This window comes from Peromyscus eremicus, chromosome 20, assembly GCF_949786415.1.
Source record: "Peromyscus eremicus chromosome 20, PerEre_H2_v1, whole genome shotgun sequence".
Lineage (NCBI taxonomy): Eukaryota > Metazoa > Chordata > Mammalia > Rodentia > Cricetidae > Peromyscus > Peromyscus eremicus.
In genome coordinates, this window is record NC_081436.1 from 14,470,057 (window position 1) to 14,488,787 (window position 18,731).

The 18,731-nt window shown below is 54.3% G+C and overlaps 1 protein-coding gene and 1 long non-coding RNA gene across 2 annotated transcripts; both read right to left on the minus strand.

Annotated features, from left to right (window-relative positions):
• Window positions 1-5,290: 5,290 nt before the first annotated feature.
• On the minus strand, window positions 5,291-6,353 carry LOC131896992 (uncharacterized). The gene is made up of 3 exons (XR_009375562.1): window positions 6,165-6,353; window positions 5,797-6,062; window positions 5,291-5,676 (listed from the first exon to the last, which is right to left on the minus strand). It is a non-coding gene; the product is annotated as an uncharacterized LOC131896992 (long non-coding RNA).
• An 8,786-nt stretch (window positions 6,354-15,139) lies between these two features.
• On the minus strand, window positions 15,140-18,697 carry Pim3 (Pim-3 proto-oncogene, serine/threonine kinase). Its single transcript, XM_059247074.1, has 6 exons — window positions 18,136-18,697; window positions 17,942-18,051; window positions 17,802-17,852; window positions 17,348-17,717; window positions 16,392-16,568; window positions 15,140-16,314 (listed from the first exon to the last, which is right to left on the minus strand). Exons 1-6 carry the CDS (start codon window positions 18,218-18,220, stop codon window positions 16,127-16,129), a joined length of 981 nt encoding a protein of 326 aa, XP_059103057.1. The 5' UTR covers window positions 18,221-18,697; the 3' UTR covers window positions 15,140-16,126.
• Window positions 18,698-18,731: the final 34 nt, after the last annotated feature.

Sequence of the window (18,731 nt, forward strand, 5' to 3'; positions counted from 1 at the left end):
GAGCACATGTGGGACGTAGAAGGCAGTGGGGATGTGAGTTTTACAGGCGGAGAAGCGGACCCAAGGATTGGGCCTGGGAGATAGAGAGGTGGGAGCTGCCCTGGGGCTGCGGGTGGAGACACGCGTGGTGGGCACAGCATCTGGAGGCTGCTAGACGAAATACAAGATGTAAGAACTGGCTTTGCAGAGAGAGAAAGGGAGGGTGGAGGCCACTGAGATGTGGGGGAGGGGGAAGGTAGGTGAGACACTTCTTGCCTGGATCGAGGTGATGTAACCTTAAAGAAGGGCGTCTGTGGTGCTCTGGACCACCTGCCTCCCAGTTCTTTGGCTCCAAGCAGAAGGGCCCCCTGGGGGGACCAGACAGGAGCTGGCACAAACATGCCCCTGGCCCCACCTCCTCCAAATTGGAGGTCTGGTTTCTACCGTGTCCCTGTCCCTGAGGGCCAACTGGAACAGGTTCACAGTTCCCCTAGGGAGACCCAGCAGTGCACAGGTGGGGACCAGCAGCAGCTGCAGGGCGGTCCTCGTGACCGAGAGACCCATCCTGGGCGCACAGAGGAGGTAGCTGTCACGGGAGGGGGGTTGGGGGAAGGCGGAGCAGATAGGGCTTGGCTCCTCAGCCCTTCTGGACCAGAGGAGGGGGGTGGTCACATCTGCTATGGGAAAAGGGCAAAGTCTCCCCTGGGCCTCAGGCTGCGTGGATAAGGGATACAGCCATAAGTACAACTTCAAGACTTGGTAGAGCAGCTTGAGCTCTGCCTCGCGTTCCCAAGACCCCAGCAGCAGCTGATAACCCCCTGCATCAACGCTGCTTCTTTTAACAGGAGGAAAGCCATCCTACATCACACCACCCACTCAGACACTCAGGGAAGCTGTGGGCTCATCTCTGTTGTTCACTGTTTTCTTGACCTCCGGGTCTCAATAGGTGATCCTGCCAGTGTGACCCCACGGAGCTGTGCAAGCCTCTGAGCTTGGGCTTCCTGGCTGCTCACATCTGGGTCCACCACTGCCCGGCATGCCTTCCCTTTCTTTACTGAGTCACTCTATTTTGATACTTGTAATAATATTTATGTCATCGGTTTGCAATTTCTGGCTGGAACATTTTCATAATAGCTCTTTGAAGTTGTTGTTTTCTTTTGGAGGAGAAGTTTGAGACAGGGTTTCTCTGTGTAGTTTTGGTACCTGTCGTGGATCTCGCTCTGTAGACCAGGCTGGCCTCGAACTCACAGAGATCCATCCGCCTGCCTCTGCTTCCTGAGTGCTGGGATTAAAGGTGTGTGCCAGCGCTGCCCGGCACTTTGTTTTTTTTTTTTTTAAGGAGCTCAGTAGTAGAGAGTTTACCTGGTACGCATTAGTCCTGGGCTCCATCCCCAACACCACATAAACTAGGTGTGGTAGCACACACCTGTAATCTCAGATGAAGATAGGAAGATTAGGAGTTCAAGGTTGGTTATCTTCAACTACTTATGAAATTGTAGGATAGCCATAAGATCCTGTCTCAATAACAAATAAATAAATAAATGACTTTAATCCCAGCACTCAGGAGGCAGAGGTAAATGTTTTTCTGTGAGTTCGAGGCCAGCCTACTCTACAAAGTGAGTTCCAGGACAGCCAGGGCTACCCAGAGAAACCCTGTCTTGAAAAATAAAATAGAAATAAAGAAAAAAGACTTGAAGAAAAATGTAGATATCTGAAGTCATTGCTTCACTGATGTCTATGATTATTATTTATTTATTTATTCATTTATTTATTTGGTGATTTTGAGACAGAGTCTTACTGTGTAATTCTGGCTGTCCTGGAACTCACTTTGCAGACCAGGCTGACCTCGAACTCATAGAAATCTGCCTGGCTTTGCCTCCAGTGCTGAGATTAAAGGGGTATGCCACCACCACCTGACTGATTATTGGGATTTTCATATGTTAAATGATTTTGTTTCTATTCTGGAAATTTTTAGTATTATGTTATGAAATTCCAGGTGTCCTTTCCCTAAGTTGGAAAGTTGATATTCTTGTTATTTATCTCATATAGAATATGTTCCCAAGTCAACTCAGTTTCCAAAGCTTTGCAGTTCCAAAGCTCAGTTCCACAGCTTTGCTAGTAAGGACCAGCCTGCCTGGACAGTAGCTTGTTGACTCACAGAGACATGAAGGTTGACCTTCAAGATCAGTTCTCCATAGTGCTCCGGTATTCTAATTAGCATCAGACATGTGCACATGCAGATTGAGTGTGAACCTAGGAGTTCAAAACTTCAAAGCTCTTAGGATCATTTCCTTAGGCTTCTTTCTCTCTGTTCTTTTCCTGGTACTCTCCAGTTACCTGGGGTTCCTTTTTCCTCCAATACAGCAGTTCTCAACCTTCCTAATGCTATGACCCTTTAATACAGTTCCTCATGTTACGGTGATCCCCCCCTCCAACCATAAAATTATTTTGTTGCTACTTCATAATTGTAATTTCGCTACTGTTATGAGTCGTAATGTAAATATCTGATATGCAGGATATCTGATGTGACCCCCAAAGGGATCACAACCTACAGGTTGAGAACCATGGCTCCAATAGAAACCAACTACTTCTACATTTGTAGAAGGAGAAATTGCAGGAAGATATAGGAGGTTTCCTGGACCGGGGCAATTCACAAAGATCAACTGTGTGGTGATATGTTATTTGTATGTTAATAAATAAAGTTTGCCTGGAGATCAGAGGTCATAGCCAGCCATAAACAAACGTCAGGCGGTGTTAGCACATGCCCTTAATCCAATCACATGGCAGGCAGAGTCTCCGTGTGTTCAAGGACACAGCCAAGCGTGGTGACACACACCTTTAACCCCAGTACCAACCATAGAGACCTAGAGGTCTGTACAGACAGGCAGTGATGAGGAAGTGAGGCTGGGCTAAGAGCCAATGAGAAGGCAGAACAGCAAGACAATAAAGGCACACACAGGTTAGACAGGAAGAAGCTGGTTCTCTTGGGAAGCTACGATGATGTGGTAAGGTTAGCTGGTGGCTATCACTATTTCCCTGATCTCTATGGCTTTCACCCCTATATTTGGCTCTGTGTTCCTTATTTAATAAGACTGTTTAGAAATTAATCTACACAACTGTAAATCTAGATGCTGGCAGCAAACAGGCCAAAAATGAAACTGAAAAAACAAGTCCATTTTCAACAGCATCAGAAACAATACGATACATAGAAGTAAATATAACAACCATAGAGCAAGGGCGGCACACTTAAACCCTTAAAGCCAAGTGGCAAGACTGGGGATGTAGCGTAATCGGTAGAGTGCTTGCTAGCATGCTAAAAGCCCTGGGTTTGATTCCCAGTACTTCCTAAAACCAGAAATAGAGGTGCACTCCTGCTATCCCAGTACTAGACAGGTAGAGGATCAGAAGCTCAAGGTCATCCTCGGGTATCAAATTGAAGGCCAGCCTGGGCTACATGAAATGCTGTTTATAGAAAATGTAAAAGATCGATCCAGTAGATCCAAAACAATCTCAACAAAAGAAACATGTTGGAGGACAGACACGCTCTAATTTCAAAACTTACTATCAAGCTGCAGTAATAAAAACTGTACTGGTATGCGGCCAAACACACAGATCCATGAAGCATCTACAAATGGTCCACTGATTTCTGACAAAGATATTGAAGTGTCTGGTGGAGGAAAATGTAGCCTTTCCAACACATAGTGCTGTGACAATTGTATGCCCGTGTCAGAAGACGAACTTAGACCCTTGCCTCACACCATGCATGAAAACCAACTCATAATGAACCATAGACCTAAATAGAGGAAGATGCTTTATGTTGACTTTTTGGCTTCTACACATGCATACATGTGTGAGTTTATACAACACACATATACACACACACCTATACACACAAACCACACACACAAAACATAGGATCCAAGTAAAAAGGTTAAACATCTGATCAGATGTTGTAACAAAGAAGATACATGGAGCCAAGTGGTGTGGCCCATGCCTTTAGTCCTAGCACTGGGGAGGCAGAAGTAGGCGGATATCTGTGAGTTCGCGGACAGCCTGGTCTATAGAGAGAGTTCCAGGACAGTCAAAAAAGAAGAAAAAAAAAAAAAAGAAAAGAATATGGAGAAGGAGAAGAAGAAAAGAAGGAGGAGGAAGAGGAGGAGGAGGAAGAGGAGAGAGACGATACATGAGTGGAGCTGGGTGTGCTGGTACATTTCTGAAATCCTCAGTGCTGACTTAGGAGGCTGAGGCAGGAAGATGAGGAATTTAAAATTGTCCTTAGTTGCATGTTGAATTCAAGTCCAATATGAGCGACTCAAAACCATTTCTCAAAACAGTAGCAAAGAAATAAGACACATAAATATCTTTAAGCACACACACAATGGATGCTGATACCACTGGCGTTTGGCCATTAGAAATACCCAGATTGATACCCGGGATATCACTCCAGCCCACTAGGATGGCTCATCAAAAAGGAATATGGCCGGGCGGTGGTGGCGCATGCCTTTAATCCCAGCACTCGGGAGGCAGAGGCAGGTGGATCTTTGTGAGTTCGAGGCCAGCCTGGTCTACAGAGCGAGATCCAGGAAAAGGCGCAAATCTACACAGAGAAACCCTGTCTCAAAAAAATAAAAAATAAAATAAAATAAAAAGGAATATGGCAGCAGGTGCTGGCAGACTGTGGGAACAGCAGAGCCCTGGTAGCATGCTGGTGGGATGTGTAGCCAGTTTCTTCAAATGGTAACAAACTTGCCGTGGAACCCAAGCAGTGCCTTTTGTTGTCATTTGTATCTACCTGAGAAAAATGCCGTGTCCACAGGAAGAGCAATCTGCAAATATCTACCATAGCTACATTCAATTCAGCCAAAGTGCAGGAACACCGGGAATGTGCATCACCCGGTGAAGGAGCAGTCAAAGCATGGTTGATCCCTTCCAGAGAACATTCTTATGAAAGTAATTACTAATACCACAGTGCAGGCAAACCTCAGGACCACGGCCTGTGAGAGCAGCCAGACTCTGAACTCAACAAGTTGTGAGACTCCGTTTAAAGGAAAGGTCCAGAAAAGGCAAATCGATAAAGCAAGCAAGTGGGCTGGGGCCTGCCTGGGCTGTGGGAAGAGGAAGTGACATCTGCCGGGTCTGAGAGCGCGTCGAGGGGATGGAAATCTTCTAAAATTGGATGATGGTGATGGCTGCTGCACAGCTAGATAAACTTACTAAAAATCATAGAATTGTGGGCGGACTTCTGAAACTGCTCAAAGTGGATGGATTTTTATAGAATGTAAATCACACCCTAACGAAGTTGTTTCAAAAATACCTTTTTGCAGATTTTATTAGGTTTCTATTCAGTTCTCTGCACTGTTTAAAGTGACTCAGAGTATTAGATTAGGAAGAATTTGCTTTAAAAATAAGTCAGCTGTCTGAAAGAATAGGGTACTCTGCTCTTGTTCTTGAGAATATTCTGGGACGCAGTACTCTAGCACATCCTGAACAACCTCGCGGCCACTGTAACCATGTCCATTCTGTGGCTGGGCCAAGCCCCCATAGCCCTTGGCCTTCCGAACCACCTCCTGCCTCAGGCCCTCGAGCCTAAGCCTGCAGCTCTCTCCAACCTGGCCTCCATACCATAATCTCCTTAAAGTTGCCTTTTCCGCGGATCCCGAGCTCCACAAGGAAGGGTGGAACATCTGCACAAAGCATCTGCAGGGACAGAGGGATGGGATCTCCTGAGAAGCCTGCAGAAGACTAGGGCTGAGGTCGCTGGTGCAGTGCAGAGAAAGGCAGCCTGGGAGGTAAGGGGTGGACAAAGGGGGTGCACACCTGGGCCAGAGGGTTTGCAAACTGAGCTGGAGCTTCGACCTCCCAACAGTTGTCGGCCAGCAGGGGGCGCCGCGGCCAGCAACCCCGCGGTCTGGGTACCCGCTGTCCTGAGACTAGGGGTGGTCCCGAGGGAACTAGGGTGGGCAAGGACGCGAAGTAGCCTGGTGTCCTGACCACGCCCTAGTTCAGACCACTACTTTGCCTCAGACTGTGTCCCTCTACAAAGTGATTCTGTGGCTTCGGGAGTGAGTCCACTGCACTGGGGCCTGGATGAAAGAGAACCGCCGTTACCCACCACCCGGGTGCTTCATCTCATGGCCAGCCTCGGGCTGGGGCGACCCGCAGACCCTGAAGGCAAAAGCTTTCACCTCCTTTTTATCCATGAGGGCATCAGGTGCTTGAAAGGCTGGAGATGAAGATCTGACCGGCGCCTGCAGCCTGGAGCCAACGAACTAGGGCCAGGCTCTGTGGGCCCTGTTCAGGAGCTAGGACCTGTGGGTCCCTCACACCACGCCCGCAGGTGTCCTGGTGCGACCTGGACAAAGGGTCACTTTTGTCGATCCAGGCCCCATAACAGGCTCAGGGTGCCCACAGCTAATCTGGCCGGCAGGGTCAGGTACCTGCCAGCGGAGGAAGCCCGGGGCCCAGCTGACCACAGAGTGGGGACAGAATGTCCCAAAGGCTGGAGGACGAGGGAGGGGAGAGCGGGGGAAGGCCAGCGGACCAGAGCCGGAATCCCCAGTCCCACCCAGGCCTAGAGGACTGCTGCCCCAGGATAAGCAGAGTTCTCTGGCCCTAACCGGTCAGCACAGTCCGGGCCTGCTCTCTCCTGTTCCACCACACACTTGTCCTCGGGTGCTTGGGGGAGGGGCCTCACGTGTATGGGTATCATGGGGGCGGGATCTCTCCCAGGCTGTGCAGTCTCCTGCCCGGCTGGGTCAGAGTGACCTTCTCACTCCTAAACCATCTGAACCATACCTCCTCTTCCTAGCCTTGGAGAACTGTGACCACTCAATCCTTCCCTCTTTGCCGGTCCCTGTTCCTGAGGCTGGGCAGGGTCTGTACATCAGTGTTATCCTTTCCACCTGCCTCCCTTCCTGCTTTGAGGGTCTGGCATGGTGCCCTCCCCAGCCCTCCCTCTAGGGCTATCCGTTGTAATCTGTCTCTCCTTCTCTCTCTTTCACACACATACACACACCACCACCACCACCACCACCACCCTTGGGGAATATTCTCTAAATTTCCCTTACTCTGGGTTCTCTGGGGGTAGGGCTACCAACTGTCGAGGGAGATGAAATCCAGGATGCAGGGCCCTGGGATGTTCCTCAAACCTGCACCTCACGGGCAGATGAGATGGCTCCGTGGGTAAAAGAGCTTGTTGTCGAGTGTGATGACTGGAGGTGGACCCCCGGATTCTTCATGGTATTAGGAGAGAACCAACTGCTGCAATCTGTCCTCTGACCTCCGTGTGCACACGTACACACACACACACACATACACACATATACACACACACACCCGTACACACACACGTGTACACACACACGTACACACACACACACACACACACACGTAAATGTAATAAAAGTTTTAAAAGTGAAACCTGTGTTACAGACAGTCATCAGCGGCCAACTCCATCTCCAGATGCACACTCCTGTGGCCCTACTGTCCGTAAGGCTGGCCAGGGTTCCCAGTGAGCAGCCTGGCCAGGAGGACCGGGTGCACAGGGCCTCCTGTGATAAAGCCTCCCTCTGGGCCTGCCTGTCTTCCTCCCTGCTCCAGGCTGCTCCGCTGTGGCCATCGTCTTCCTTCGCCTACCAGTTCCCTGGCTAGTCCCCAAGGAACTGCCTCACAGGAGTCTCCTCCACATGCTACTTTGCCCTTTGAGTGGGGGAGGGTGAGTCATTATGGCAGCAGTGTGGCAGGAGGGGTGGGAGTAGGAAGAACACTCTAGTATGGGCAGCGGGCTCCGCCTAGGCTAATTCTACACGGATGCATACACACGTGCACATACCAGTCCACACAGAGAGTCATACTGGGACACGCACACAAATATACTAAGACGCACATGGACGCACACATAGGCACTCATGGAGACCCATTTTCATAGACATACGGACTCATATGGGTACAAACATGTGCACACACAAACACTCAGACATACATGCACTTGGCATTTTACACACCCACTGACACCCTCATAAATAAATGCACACGCTGTGCACATATATGTGGCCTGACACACACAGAACACAAAGTCACACGCACCCTTTTTGTGGGCTGATAGATCCAGCTGCCTTTTTCCACAGGAGGCCTCCTCAGGGCCTGAACTGGAGCTGGGCCAACACTGAGACCCAGGTTCTCTCGGATCCAGGTTCTGTGCTGGAGAACACTGGAGCTGCCTGCTCTGCCCCAATCCCATCTCTCAGCAGTAGGATCTGGCAGGGGAAGGCATCCCTGGGCCCTGCTCAGCCTGTGCCTTTGAGGTCAGTCTCTCTGTCCTTGGACCCTTTCCTCAGCCACCTTGAGTAGAGCAGGCTATCCTACTGGAACATTAGACCAACCAGGAAAAGGGTCCTAAGGCGCGTGTGCTAGACTAGGACATCTTAGCTCTTTAGTACCTGCCTTTTTCTTCTCCCTCCTTAAAGCCTAAGCTATTCTTGGAGCTGTGTGTGTGTGTGTGTGTGTGTGTGTGTGTGTGTGTGTGTGGTGTGAGACAGAGAGAGACAGAGAGACTAGGTTTAGTTTAGTAGACCAGGCTGGCCTTGAACTCACAGCAATTCTCCTGCCTCTGCCTCTCAAATGCTACCACATAGGCCCAGGCTATTGTGCCCGCTGGTCTGCTGGTATCCCTTCACTAGATCTCAGCAAAGCTGCCTGGCATCTTCCAGGCTCCTGTCTGTCACGTCTGAAAGCATAGCATCAGTTGTGTCTCAGTTGGGCCAAGTACTAGGAGGGCTATCTAGTCCCTCCCAGGTGGAAAGAGGGAACGTATGGAGAGCAGACACATGGTCAGCAGGTGGAGCCCCCAGGGTGCTCTGCAGAGACCTGACTAGCAGTTGTATGTGTGGACTGAGCACCACAGGGTACCTCCGGGTCCTGGTCCTCTACATCGCCCACAACAGGAAAAGGAAAAGGCCCAGGCAGAGTCTTTTCAGGATGACAAAGTCCTGAGCAGCACCCAGAGCCCAGGACCCCATGCGTGTCCTAGTTAGCTTTAATTGTCAACTGGGCATAGCTTAGACTCACCTGAAGAAGTACCTCTTGAGGGATTGATTGGCCAGGTCGGACTGGCCTGTGGTTATGTCTGTGAGGAATCATCTGCATTGATGATGGATGTGGGAGGGCTCAGCCCACTGTGGGCGGCCCCATCCCTAGGCAGGTGTGCCTGGGCTGTGTAAGAAAGCTAGCTGACCTTGAGTCTCTGAGTAAGCTAGAGAGAACTGGCCAGCAAGCAGGGGCTCTTGCTTTGAATTCCTGCTGCAGCTCCTGTCCTGACTTCCATCGATGGCTTATGACCTGGACCTGTAAGAAATAAAAAGTTGCTTTTGGTTAGAATGTTTTACCACAGTAACAGAAAGGAAACTGGAACACCAGATTCAAAGCAACCCCTGCCAGACCTGGTTTGGTCCTAGGACCCAACACGCCTGCCACTCAGGAAACCCGACAAGAACGTTCCCAAGCCTGCCCGTTCCTTGTCTGCCCCTATAGACAGCTGTTCTGTCAGATCCAGCCCGAGGCCTTTCAACCAGCACCTTCTTCTCCTGGTCCCCTGATTAACTAGATTGGCCAGGGAGGTGGGGGTCACCAGCCACACTGATTGAAGGGGACACAGAGAAGCACCAGCTCCTCTCAGGCAAACTGTGACTGCTGTCTTCTCCAGGGCATCAGCCACATGCCCGTCTTTGAGCTGGGGCCTCAGAATGAAGACAAAGCCTTCAGAGCTGTAGCGACTGACCCCAGGGCCTTGGGAAGGGTCTGTTGTAGCCTCCATCAAAGGCTGGTCCAAGGGTTTCCCTGTCTCTTCACTTCCCACCCCTGACACTATGTTAATGGAGGACCAGTTGGCAGCTGGGCTGGGCAGGACAAGCGGTCTCCTATTAGCATAGTGGTCAGCAGGAGCCAGAGGCCAGGCCAGAAACAGCTGGTATCTGTGAGCCCCTTGCTGGGAAGGAGGCTTCCAATCATACTGCCCTTGGGGCATCATCTTCCACAGTGGTTAGGTAGAGGCCCTGTGTGGTGACATTTTGTGTATGCCCAAATAAAGCTTGCCTGAAGATCAGAGGGCAAAGCCAGCCACTAGTTAGCCATAGAGGCCAGGCAGTGGTGGCACACACCTTTAATCCCAGCACTTGGGATCTCATGCCTTTGCTCCCAGTACGTGGGAGGCACACACGCCTTTAATCCCAGCACTAGGGAGGCTGAGCAGGAAGTGATATGCCTGGGCAGAGAGAGGAATATAAGGCATGAGGAAACAGGAGCTCAGTCTTTTCTGCCGAGGAGTTGGTGAGGTGAGAGGTAGCTGTGGCTTATTCCTTTATCTCTGATCTTTCAGCATTTACCCCAATATCTGGCCCTGGGTTTTTATTAAGACCAATTAGGATTCGTGCTACAGCCCTGTGCTCAGGGTCCAGATCTGAGTCTACTTAGTTGTTATGATCTTAGGGAGTTAAAATCTTCCTTAGCCTCAGTTCCCCCACCTGGTTCATTCAGGGCTAGACAGAAGTGGCCCACCTCAGGGAGGGGGACCCCTTTGACTTACCCAGGAGGAAGCATCTACCCCAGCCCTTCTAACATTAGGATCCCACCCCTACCCCCAAATAAACCCGTTCCTCCCTTAAGGCGCTTTTGGTTGGAATGTTTTACCATGGAACAGAAAGGAAGCTGGAACACCGGCCTGGGCTGGTCTCTAGGTGCTAGAATCATGTATACCTGCCACCCAGAGACGCTTTTCTGAAGATGTCTGGTCAGGAAGAGGGCAATAACCAGTATTGGGGGAGCAGCCCCTGCCACAGCCTGCCACAGCCTGCCACAGGGTAACAAAAGTGGGTCAGTTGTGTAATCAAAGCTCAGGGTTTTACTAAGGCTGCCTGACAGTCATGTGTACTCATCCCGACAGAGGTTCCTGTAGAAAGATCGTTGGAACTGCTGAGAAATCCAGGGCAGAGTTCAGGGATGAGCAAGGCCTCTGGTCTCCTGTCTAACCCACAGCTCTGTGCTCAGGGGCCAGGTCTGCTTGATACTCTCCCAGACATGGACTTGGGTCTAGCAACTTTTCTACACTGTCTTCCCCAAGGGGAAGCAAGGCCAGCAACCAATATCCTCTTCCTCAGATTCTCTTCTCCTGGGGCTCCAGTGGAGTACCACTGATAAGCCTGGGTATCCACCAGATGCTGAGGCCTTGGGGCCCCCACAGAGACTGAAGTCTGTGACTGTGGATCAAATGGGTGAGCATCCAGACCCTCAACTCTTGTCTGGCCAATCCTTGCTGCCTGTCTGGGGTTACCCAGCCTCTGCCTCAGACAACCTTTTCGGACTAGGCGTGAACTACAGAGCTGCACGGTGTGCCCCTCTAGAGCCCCTCCTCTCCTGCTTAGGGCTCTTGTGGCTGGGGTCTGGGTGCTCAGGAGGAGCAGACAGGCTCCCAAGGCCTCCAGGGACCACTTCCCTTTGCCACACAGCTTTGGCACCGAAGCCATAGCAGGACTTCATTTCTGGAGCTGCCTTGGAGACCATCCCTGTCCCAGCTTCCCTCTACGGGAAGTCATCCTGGCTTTGGGCCCAGTAGGTGAGGAGGCAGAGGAGGCAAACCCACATGGGGGCAGGAAGAGCATTCTTGAGGCCAAACTTTGCTCCCTCATGAGCACCCAGTGGTCATGCTGGAACCGGGTTGGGGCCTAGTGATGTTCACACCAACCACCCTTCACAAGCGCTAAGTGTCATGTAGGCTCAGCCTGTAGAATCTGACTGATCCTAAGGATGTCTTTAAGTCAGTCATGTTGGCTGAAAGTTTTAAGATGTGTAGGCTTTAAGGACCCAGCGCCATAGAACATCATCTGAGCCACCAGACAATGTTAAGGAGGACCAGCCTAAGTGCCTCTGTGAAGTGGGGAGCTCAGAGCCTGGCAATTTTCCTGGGGGGAGGGACGCAGGAGGGAGAGAGGGAGGAAAAAAACCTAGGAAGCTGGAGCCTAGAGGAGGCAGGAGCCTAGAGGGGCATTTAAGGTGGTCTGCCTATTCTGTTCCAGCTCTACAGATAATGCATGGCCAACAGTGCAGCCTCAGGAAGGACCAGGGTCTAGCCAATAGCTACAGGCATGTCCTGGTCCTGAGGAGTTCATTGTACCAGGCCTTGGACTCTGTAGATGGGTTCTATCTCAACAGAAGAGCATCCTATAAATATCAGGGCCTGACCTTTGCCCTCCACAGAGCGTCCTACACTGAGGAAGAGGATGGCTGGGGAGGGTGTTAGAGGCCTGTTAGGTCCAGATGGCCAACTGATGTGCCCTGCAGGTACAAGTGTAGTGAAAGCACACGTATCATCTCTCTGCCCCGAGCTGCCAGAGGGTCGCTGCGCTCTTGGAGGTTGTCTAGGCAAAGTAGGAGGGGCCTATCTATAGGGAAAGGGCTTGAACACCCACCTTAAGACAAGGAATGGAGCTCTGCTTTACTTTCTCCCCAGAGAGAAGCCAGACCTCACTCAGGGTCTCCAAGGTCCAGAAAGCAGAGGTTCGAGTCTACCGCAGCATGTGGGTCACAAAGATCCTGAGAGAGCCTGTGCGGCAATGTGTTAGGGGCCACCAGACAGAGAGCCGGGGGCAGGGAGTGGGGGTGGGAGGGGGTAGGCTCTGAATCTTTCACTGTACCTTGTACACCAAGCAGTCTGGAGCAGCCAGACACTGCAGCAGGCCAGGCTTCCTGGACAGCATGTGCTATAGTTTGGATCTGGAGTGGCTCCAGAAGCCCTTCTGTTGGAGGCTTGGTCCCCAGTCTCTGGCCCCACTGAGGTGGGAGGGCTCCCAGGAGGTGAGGTCTATGTGAGGAAGTAAGGTCACTGGAGGCAGGCCCTTGAGGGGGTTTGGGGACCTCAGACCCATCCTGTCTGTCTTGTTTCCTGGTTGCCACATAGTAAACAGGAGCTACGTCCTCCTCACCAATGTGTACCTTGCCACCATGGACCCAAAAGCAATGAGGTAGATAATTAGTGAGTAGAACCTCTGGCACTTTGTACTGGAAGCCAAAACAAACCTTTCGCCCGTTTGTTTATCGGGTATTTTGTCAGTGATGGAAAGCTGAGTAACATTCCTGGCATTCCAGCTCTGGAATTCTGCCGGTCCGGGATCTGGGAGTGAGCCCTGGAGGCTTCTCAGAATCTCATTGTGGGTGTGGCCCAGATGCCAGGAAAAGCCCCACAGGCCTTACACCCTGGGCTGCTGCTGCTGTGTGGTGGTGCCTAGCCCCACAGGTAGGATAAAAAAGACCAGGCCTACACCCCCTTCTGGAGCCCATGGAGCTGTGTCAAAGGCCCCCTTGGCCCGTCATCTTTGTGTTGGAAAACCAGTACATTGGAGTCTCACCCAGGGCCCGGCACTGGCCTCTCCTTTGCAGCTCCCAGTGGGTTAAAGGCATAGTCGTGGGGACGAGAGTCCTATTCTGCTGTCTACACAAGATTCTTGTTCTTGCCCCTCTGGCCCTCAGTCCCAGGGAAAGCTAGACAGACAGACAGCCCTAGCCTGACAGAGTTGGAGCTGGAGTGATAATAGTGGCTAGCCTAGCGGTGGACAACTCTCCAGGGACAGACTGAGCTGAGGTGACAGGGTAGGGGAATGGGTGGGTGTTCAGGTGTCCCCTACCTCCACCCCCTCGGTCACCTGTGCCCACAGCTTCAGCATCTTTTCAACTTGCCAGCAGCCACTTACTGCCCCCACTGTCCCCCGTGCCTGCTCCACCTCCACAGCATTCCTGGATAACCTACTGCATACTCGGTGACCCTGGCCTCCGGGACAGCCTGGAGGCAGTGTTCCCAGGATTTGTGGGACTTGCTCCCCTGAGCAAAACAAGAGCTCAGACCTCCAGACCTTTGTCACTGGGTCTCTGTGGAGGTCATGGACTCAATGTGGTGGCACTGGGCATTTCATGATTGCCATCTGCCTCTGCTCCCCATCCAGGAGCGTTAAGACTCCTAGGACATGCTTTGCTAGTGGTGTTGGCATGTGCCAGGGTCAGTGTGTTGAACATAGGGGCCTCCTCTTTATGAACAAGGTCTGCTCACCTCCTGACCCATCAGCACCCATCAGCACCACCCTCTTGGAGCACTGATGAATACACACGTGAGGGCTTCAGGAGGCTGAGAATTCCTATTGTCCTACTCAGTTCCTCCGAGGGTTTTCCTTCCTCGAAATGCCCTGGCTGAGGGACCTGATAACTAAAGGCATGTCAGATCCATCTTCCCAGGGTTTGACTCAGGACCCTGCAGAGCTCAGGGATCCACAGCTGGTCAGGTTGGTGGACGAAAGCATGGATGGGTATCCTTGAGGTGACAGAGAGGATGACAGGCAGATGGTGGGCCTAGCATCCTCAGCAATGTCACAAGGAGGGGCCCTGTCTCTGCAGAGCCTGGAGGCTGTGGAGGTGGCCTGGCTCACTTTGTGAAACTGAACTTGGTGCTCCGAACCTCAATGTGAGTTCTCAGGAGAAATGGGTAGCAACGACACCCCCAATCCATCTGCTCTAGAGGGCAGGCAAGTGGCTTTATTCCTTCCACTTCACTTCCCACAACTCCCTGCTTCTCAATCTCCTGGCCAGAGGCTTCTGCCGCTGTGTTGCCTGCCTGAGGTTCAACAGGTGGTGGTGCCCTAAAGGCACCCAGTGGCCTCACAAGACAGGCCGTTGTCCACCGCTGACCCATTTTCACACCTGGACGCGGCTTCTGGCTCTCCCCCCCACATCTGTCAGGCCAGGGTTCAATTGCTGTTGACCAAACCTCAACACACCATGATGCACTCAACCTCACCCACCTGCACTCTCAATGATTGTTCTGCCCCATCTACCCGCCACCGCCTACCTCCCTTGGAAATTTCTACTCGTCCCTCAGAATATCCACCAGGCTTGAAGGCAGCACGTCACTCACACCCACAGGAAACAGACTTCTTCCCCTAATGGACCAGCCTCCTCTATCTCTGGGTAGAGAAGGCTAAGGAGGGACACTGGCCTGGCCTCACAAAAGCTCGTCTCCACCCTGCCCCCATCGCCCAGTTGACACAGCCCCAATAGTAACCTGGGCGGCTAACTCAGGCCCCCAAACCCTTTTCAGGGTCCCAGTCCAAAAACCAGAAGACATCCATTATATACCAAAACATTTAATTGAAATACCTGTATAAAAAATATGATTTCCAGACATCTCACACTTTTGAACTTAAACAACCCCCTCCCCTGATGCCTACTCACACCAGGGTCACAGAAACACAGCTGCTAAAATAAATTAAGGGCTTGAGACTCTGTCCCCCACCCCAGCTTTCAGAGCCAGCAAGCAGACTGTACAAGGTCAATAATTTAAAACCCACCCCCACCCCCCCCAGCGCAAGAGTGCCCAGGGTGGCAGGGTCTCCCACTTCCCTTAAATTAGCCACTGTACAAGTTCTTCCTCCCACAGACATGTGGGCTGGGGACCTACTCCAGGTGCAGGAAGCAGGATGGGTGGGCTCTGTGGACTCCACAGCCACCCTTGACTCTCCTGTTCACCCTAGGGGCCTGGAGGAGGGGCTGCTTGGAGGAAGTAACCTCAGCAAATAAATTAAACAATAAATAGCCCCAGCAGGGCAGGGGCGCCCTCCAGGGTGGTCACACCATAAATAAGAGACCCTGGCACGCCTAAGCTGCGCGCCCGGGTTGGCAGATGGGCACCAGCGGCCCAGCCGTTTGCATTGCTTGTGCAGACATGCCCAGACGAACACCATGAGACTGGAGGGTGGGAGGGGGGCACCACGGGGTGCTCCATGTCAGACACAGTTGGTCAGGAAGGCTGCCTCCAAGATGCAGCAGCAGGGTAGGGGTCTCTGGTTCAAGTATCCACCCAAGGCAGGCGGGACCTTGCTCAGCCCGCAGCCATCTTTGGACAGAAGAGCTCAAGAAAACCCAGGCCCTGTGGAGCAGCGTTCAAAAAGGCACTCAAAGCAAAGGAAACAGGCCCGGTGCCGAGAGCAAAGGTCACCAGGGGTCAGAGGTCACTGCTTTTGCAGGAGACATCCCAGGCAGAGAATGTTCGTTCTGGGAGAGGGCTGGCTAGGCTGAGCCCAGGCCCCCAGCGTGGAGTCCAGGTTCCTCCTCCTCCTCACAAGCTCTCACTGCTGGAAGTGGTGCTGGCTCCGTCATCAGTGTCCAGGGCACAGAGCCGAAGGTCACAGTTTTCTGGAACGCTCCCCTCTGTCCCCAGCATCCAGGGGTGGGCAGCAATTTGGTCCAGGGAGGGCCTCTCTGAGGGCCGCAGGGAGAGACACCACTCAATGAGCTGCTGGCACTCTGCAGAGACAACAGGGGGTCAGAGTCCTCCTGCACTGCCCCACCCCCAACCCAGCCACAGGCTGTCCAACACACACCTGGGGAGACCCTCCTCCGGAAAAATAGCCTGCCACGCAAGATCTCCTCATCCTGCTCGAAGGGAATGTCCCCACACACCATGTCATAGAGCAGTACACCCAGAGACCACACAGTGGCAGAGCGCCCATGATAGCGGTGATAGCGGATCCACTCTGGGGGGCTGTACACGCGAGTGCCTGGGGGGGAAGGAGGGGGAAGAATCGGGATTAGGAACACATCAAGATATACAGGGGAAACTCAGGGCCACACACAGTGCCCTTGTTAGCTCACAGCCCGCCTCCACCCTGGCCTCCGAATCTTGCTTGTCATCACCCTGGAAAAACCCCAACACAGCAGCAGGCGGGGCTCAGGAAAGGAGGGACGTGGCGGGCAGGGGAGGGGCAGGAGTGAAAGGGAGGTGAAGGCCCACCCCCAACAGGCCCCGCTGCAGGAGCGCGTCACATGAGCTCCGGCTCCAGTTTCACAACAAACAGATACAACGTAAGCCACAGGGAACTGGGCCGGGTGTTCCAGCTCCTCCCGCCCCGGCTTTGCCTGCTCAGCTCTGCGTGGCCAGGGAAGGGGAGGAGAGGAGCTCGGGAAGAGGAGGGGCGGGAGAGATGGGAGGAGGGAGCAGAGGAGTGGGGGAGCCCCGGCTTCCCCGCGCTCCGCAATGCGGGGATTTCTACTGCGGCGCCCCCGCGCTCCGCACGCACGCACGCAAGGGAGGCCCGCGAGCGCCCTCCCCGGCACAGGGAGGGGCCAAGGCGCCGAGGCGGCTGGCTGAGCCCTGCGTCACGCGCGTACCGCGGGTCTCCCAGGCTGCCACCCACCGTCCCCAGACCCTGCGCCCTAACACCGCAGAGGGCTACCCCGGTGTCCCCACTCGCCACCCCACCCCACCCCCGCGCGCGCGCAAACCCGGCGCGGCGCGCGGCCTCCCAACAGTCGCCGGAACGCCGCACCACCTGCTTACCATCAAAGTCAGTGTAGACCGTGTCCTTGAGCACCGCGCCCGAGCCGAAGTCGATGAGCTTCAGCTCGCCCGAGCGCAGGTCCACCAGCAGGTTCTCGTCCTTGATGTCTCGGTGCACAACCCCACAATTGTGGCAGTGCCGCACAGCGGCAAGCACCTGCGCGAAGAAGCGGCGCGCCAGGGGCTCGTCCAGGGCGCCCCGTTCCGTGATGAAGTCGAAGAGGTCCTGTGCCGGTTCTGGCCGCTCCAGCACCAGCAGGAAGCCGTCGGGCCGCTCGAACCAGTCCAGCAGGCGGATGACGCCGCGCGCGCCGCCCGCCGCGCCCACCTTGCGCAGCAGCACCACCTCCAGGGGCACGGCCACTCCGCCCTGGGGGGGACAAGGCGGTCAGCGGACAAAGCCAAGGCGACCCGCGCCTGCCCGCACCCGCAACACCCGCGCCCGCACACTTACCAGACTGCCCCACTCGGTCACCCGCTCCTTCACCACGTGCTTCACGGCCACCTGCGGGGAGGGGGGCGACACGCGAGCGGTCAGCCGGGCGGCCGAGCGTGGCCAGCGACCACGCGGCTGCGCCCGGAGCCCCGACTCACCGGGAGTCCGTCGGCGATGCGGCTGCCCGCGTAGACCGTGCCGAAGCCCCCGCTGCCCAGCACGGCGCCCACCTGGTACACCTTCTCGAAGCTCTCCTTGTCCGCCTTGGCTGTGGGGACACGCAATCCAGTTGGTGATGGCCCAAAGACCCTCCAGCCATCGCCCGGGCCCCCTCCCCAGCCCGCGCACCTACCTGGCTGCAGGATCTTCACCGGGAGGTGGTCCACGCCTCCAGGCCCGCAGAGGTGCGCCAGGGAGCCGAACTTAGACAGCAGCATCGCGGGTGGCCTCGCGTGCGGTGCCGCCTCTGACCCGTCCGGCACGGACGCGGGAGGGCGGTCTTCCCGACCGCAGACAGCGCGGCGGATCCCACGGCCCCGAGGCCGAGCGCTCAGCGAGGCAGCCGCGCGGCGCAGTTGCCCGGTGGCCGCGCGGAAGCGCGTATACGACAGCTGGCCGAGCGGCTCACACGCCCCGGCCGCCTCGCCCCGGGGTTTTGGACCACGGAGACGCGTATCCTTCCGCGAAGGCGGGGCCGCCTAAGGCTCCGCCCCCTTCCGCCCGAGGCTGGCTTTGCAGTGCGGCTGTTGTATCGCTAGGCGTTGCTGGGAAAGCCGGACGTTCCCTGTCGGTTTGTCAAGGGCCCGTGCCGCACGGGGACGGCGACCCGTCCGGACTAGCTTGCCGTAGTATTGTCGCGGAGGCGCACAGCGTACCGCGGCTCCCCCACGGCACGCTCACTCGCCCTGCGCACGCGCAACTCGCGCGCGGGCGGCGGCCCCTATGCTT